Here is a 5000-nt window from a genome sequence, read left to right on the forward strand (position 1 = left end):
CTCTCCTCTCCTCTCCTCTCCTCTCCTCTCCTCCTCCTCTCCTCCTCCTCCTCTCCTCCTCTCCTCCTCTCCTCCTCTCCTCCTCTCCTCCTCTCCTCCTCACCTCTCCTCTCCTCCTCCTCCTCCTCTCCTCCTCCTCTCCTCTCCTCACCTCTCCTCCTCTCCTCCTCCTCTCCTCCTCTCCTCCTCTCCTCCTCCTCTCCTCTCCTCTCCTCTCCTCTCCTCTCCTCTCCTCTCCTCTCCTCTCCTCTCCTCCTCCTCTCCTCCTCCTCCTCTCCTCCTCTCCTCCTCTCCTCCTCTCCTCCTCTCCTCCTCACCTCTCCTCTCCTCCTCCTCCTCCTCTCCTCCTCTCCTCCTCCTCTCCTCTCCTCACCTCTCCTCCTCTCCTCCTCTCCTCCTCCTCTCCTCCTCTCCTCCTCTCCTCCTCCTCTCCTCCTCTCCTCCTCTCCTCCTCCTCCTCTCCTCCTCTCCTCCTCACCTCTCCTCCTCCTCCTCCTCTCCTCCTCTCCTCCTCCTCTCCTCTCCTCACCTCTCCTCCTCTCCTCCTCTCCTCCTCCTCTCCTCCTCTCCTCCTGCAGAGAGCTTCGGGCTGGTGATGAACCAGCTGGTCTCAGATCTGTCCGGTCTGGACAACCTGAACCAGCCGTGCTCCGACCGCACGCTGCTGCCCCCCCTCTGTCACCACGACGACCTGCAGCTGGTTGGCCCCGCCCTCCACAGCACGGACCACAGATACGTGGAGGAGCAGGTGAGGTCTCACACACCTCACACAACCTGAGGACACACACACAGACACACACACCAGGACTGATGGATGAAGCTTGTGTTTGTGCCTCAGCTCCACGGCAGCAGTGTGGGGGGGGGCTCCCTGGATCACGACCTCTTCAGTCTGTGTGAGAGAGGAGACGGAGCTCCTGCTGCTCCTCTTCCTCCTCCCGTCGCCCTGAGCGCCGCCGCCGTCCGGCTCTTCGGAGTCGTCTTCCCCCACGTCATCTCTGCTCAGAGGTAACTGACCTGTGACCTTTGACCTGTGACCTGCAGGGGAACCAACGTGAAACCGCTTTCACTCCACATGCATCTCTTTAAAAGAACCAGAGAACCACGGTTGAATTTTCAGACATTTACTCGAGGAACTTTAGTTGATGTCTGTGAAGCAGCAGCAGGTTGTTGGTCCGACTCGTTCAAACAGGAACATGTGGGAACATCCAGGTGAGGGGCGGGGCCTGTAGAGCAGCAGGAGGCGGAGCCTGTAGAGCAGCAGGAGGCGGGACATGACGTATAAACTCTGCTGTGGACAGATCAGTGTTGTTGTTTCCAGCTCCTCCACACGGCGTCGGCCTCATCACCAGAAGATCTGGAATCTCCTCGTGTTTCCAAGTGGACGTCTTCGTCTTCTCCGTGTCCGGCTCCTCTTCTTCATCCTGAGATCTTTGTGTTCTTCAGGTTTCACGTCACGTGTTAGAAACCTCGTCCACACGTCCACTCGCTCTCTGGGAAGCTTCCACACATTGTCCTGCTGGTTGTAAATAGTGTTTGTTTGTGTGTTTCTTCATCAGAGTGAAGATACTGGAGCAGTTTGTAGAAAGCGTGAATCAGCTGAAGGGTCAACGCCAGCAGACGGTCCAGACCCATGTCTGTGCTGCCCTCTGCAGTCTGCTCAAGGTACTGCTTGTCTCTCCGCTCCTGGTTGTTCCGTAGCTGCACTTTGATTCAGTTTAATTCTTCCACCAGCTGGAAACATAAACCTCTGAGAAATTATCAAATTGTAAACATTTTAAAAGCTACAAAAAATGAACCTCGTCCTCCTCAGCACCAGGGGAGTGTCCGGGGGTCTCTGGGGCCGGAGGAGATCCGATCCCCGGCGCTGTCTCTCCTGTCGGGGGCGCTGGAGAGCAACAGTCCTCTGCTGCGCTGCCTGGCGGCTGAGGGTCTCGCCCGGCTGGTCCAGGTGGTCGGAGACCCCGGCTTCACCGTGTCCGTCTCCCTGCTCTGCTTCGACAGGTGAGCAGCAAGAGTGTGTGACGTTCTGAGTGTGTGTGTGTGTGTGTGTGTTTGTGTGTGTGTGTGTGTTCTGAGGATCATGAGTTAACGTTTTGCAGCAACTATTATATCAGTGAACTTTCTCTGGTTTTTGTGTTGATCCTGAATCTTCACAGTTTGTTTTTCCTCCTCGTCTCTGTTTGACCTCATGTCAGAGACGGAGGAAACTGACTTATTGACAAAGGTTTTATGGGTGGGGGGGGCTCTGTTTGTTTTCCTGACTATAGAAGATATGGACGAGGATGTGGTTAAATATCGAGACAGTAAAACTGAAAGAAATCAGTTCTTTCTCTCTTAAATCTCGTCTCTTTCTCATGAGTGTTTTTAGATTCCAGGGACTTTGTTCTGGACTATTTTTAGTTAAGTTTGCCGACGTGTTCTTGATTTGCACAGAAGCCAATTCCTCACTTTGATTTAAGGCTTTGATCCAAAATTAACAACAGCAAAAAAAATCACAATACACAAAGAACACGATGCAAACTACACTAGAAATAGTCTTTAAATGATCTTTAAATAACTGGTGTGGATGCATCCCGGTGTGTTTGAACGTGACTCTTAGATCTGAACATGGATTTGGAAGATTTCTTCTCTCAGGTTCAAACGTTTGTTATCTGCAGCAAAGACAGAATCTCTATCAAAACACACGTAGAACAACCAGCCGGTTCAGATCTTCTGATTTGAGCATTGTCAGTCGTTGGGGTCCGAGCCGCTGACCTCACTGTGACCTCACTGTGACCTCACTGTTGAACTGAAGGAGTTAAAACCCTTCAGATCTCATTGTGTGAAATCACCTGCAGTTGAAACTAACCTCTGGTTGTTCAGGCTGAAGACGGTTCGGGACGCGGCCTCCCGCAGTGGCTACGCTCTGGCACTAGGGGCGCTGCACCGCCACACAGGAGGACTCAGCTCGGCCCAGCACCTGTCCACCTGCCTGGGCGTCCTCTTCACCCTGAGCCAGGACAGCACCTCCCCGGAGGTCCAGGTACACGTTGCTTCTCTATCTGGACCTGGATCATCTGACCAGAACATCTGAGCTAACGTCCTGTGTCCCTGCCGGGTCCAGACCTGGTCTCTCCACAGTCTGTCCCTGCTGGTGGACCTGTCAGGGGGTCTGTACCGGGCCCACGCCGAGCCCTCCTTCTCTCTGGTGCTCCGGCTGCTGCTGTCTGCCCCCCCCACCCACCCCGAGGTGCACTACAGCCTGGGACGCTGCATGCACGCCCTCATCACCTGCCTGGGCCCCGACCTGCAGGGTACGTCTCCGTCCTGCAGACCCACAACACACCTGGCTGTGAGGACGTCCCTGAGTGAGACCTGTTGTGTTGTGTTGTGTTGTGTTGTGTTGTCAGGTGAAGGAGCAGCCGTGTCCTCCCTGCGCTCCAGCTGTCTGGTGGGATGTGAGGTGATGCAGGCCAGTCCCGACTGTCTGGTCCAGGCCCGAGCCGTCTCCTGTCTTCAGCAGCTGCACATGTTCTCCCCCCCCCACGTCAACCTGGCCCGCCTTGTCCCTACCCTCTGTGTGAGTACCTGACAGTACCTGAGGGACAGTACCCCTGAGGGACAGTACCTGAGGGACAGTACCTGAGGGACGAGCCCTGAGGGACAGTACCTGAGGGACAGTACCTGAGGGACGAGCCCTGAGGGACAGTACCTGAGGGACAGTACCTGAGGGACGAGCCCTGAGGGACAGTACCTGAGGGACGAGCCCTGAGGGACAGTACCTGAGGGACAGTACCCCTGAGGGACAGTACCCCTGAGGGACAGCACCCCTGAGGGACAGTACCCCTGAGGGACAGTACCCCTGAGGGACAGTACCTGAGGGACAGTACCCCTGAGGGACAGTACCTGAGGGACGAGCCCTGAGGGTCAGTACCTGAGGGTCAGTACCTGAGGGTCAGTACCTGAGGAGGGACAGTACCTGAGGAGGGACAGTACCTGAGGAGGGACAGTACCTGAGGAGGGACAGTACCTGAGGAGGGACAGTACCTGAGGAGGGACAGTACCTGAGGGACAGTACCTGAGGGTCAGTACCTGAGGGTCAGTACCTGAGGAGGGACAGTACCTGAGGGACAGTACCTGAGGGACAGTACCTGAGGAGGGACAGTACCTGAGGGACAGTACCTGAGGGTTAGTACCTGAGGAGGGTCAGTACCTGAGGGACAGCACTCCTGAGGGACAGTACCTGAGGGTCAGTACCTGAGGAGGGACAGTACCTGAGGAGGGACAGTACCTGAGGGACAGTACCTGAGGGACAGTACCTGAGGGACCTGTGTGTGTAGTTGTGTGTTGTGACCGTGTCTTGTGTCTTGCAGGAGATCTTGTTGGATTATTCCTTGTTGGTAGGTCGTCTCTGTGGCCTGAAGCTTCTCTCACCTTCTGTTTCTTTCTCCTGTTTGCTTCTGAACACTCGACACTTGGTTTTGTTGCTGTGACACAAACACGTCCTCACTTTCTCTTTGTTTTTGTATGATTTATTTTTTTTCAATTTCACTAGATTTACAAAACTTCAGTGGCACATTAACGCAAAATATAAATGCAAAAGCCAGACAACGTAAACACAATTACAACAGAAGTGAGCGACAACCTCAAGACAGCTGCCGCTTAAACTGTGAAGCTCGTCTGTTTGAAGTGTTACGAGACGAGCAGCACATTCTAAACTGCAGTTATTTTCTGAATTGTTTTTACCGCTTCCTATCGGTTATTAAAAATATTAACCTTTTTCCTGTTGTTCTGAAAGATGTTAACGGCTTTTTAACAGTTTTCCACTGCACTAAATCTTTTTCCAGCCTGGTAACGATTCATCAACTGCCTGAACACAGTGTCACTTCATTCACTTTCACATGTTGTTGCTTTGCAGATAACTCATTAACATCGGTGTCGTTTCTGTTGTTCATCCGACCGACAGTTTAACTTTATAACAACAACACCGTGTTTCCTCCAAATCGAGCAAAGCGAATTTA

At 53.6% G+C, this 5000-nt stretch overlaps 1 protein-coding gene across 1 annotated transcript in view; it reads left to right on the forward strand.

Annotated features, from left to right (window-relative positions):
* Positions 1–5000, forward strand: part of heatr5a (HEAT repeat containing 5a) — a 30823-nt gene that overhangs the window by 13462 nt on the left and 12361 nt on the right. The window contains exons 14-21 of the mRNA XM_061083475.1: positions 579–748; positions 839–1005; positions 1557–1662; positions 1811–2001; positions 2863–3022; positions 3104–3293; positions 3390–3559; positions 4353–4379. Coding sequence (XP_060939458.1) covers positions 579–748; positions 839–1005; positions 1557–1662; positions 1811–2001; positions 2863–3022; positions 3104–3293; positions 3390–3559; positions 4353–4379 — 1181 coding nt within the window. The remainder of the gene's footprint in view (positions 1–578; positions 749–838; positions 1006–1556; positions 1663–1810; positions 2002–2862; positions 3023–3103; positions 3294–3389; positions 3560–4352; positions 4380–5000) is intronic.

The sequence above is a fragment of the Limanda limanda genome, chromosome 12 (genome assembly GCF_963576545.1).
Source record: "Limanda limanda chromosome 12, fLimLim1.1, whole genome shotgun sequence".
Taxonomy (NCBI): Eukaryota; Metazoa; Chordata; class Actinopteri; order Pleuronectiformes; family Pleuronectidae; genus Limanda; species Limanda limanda.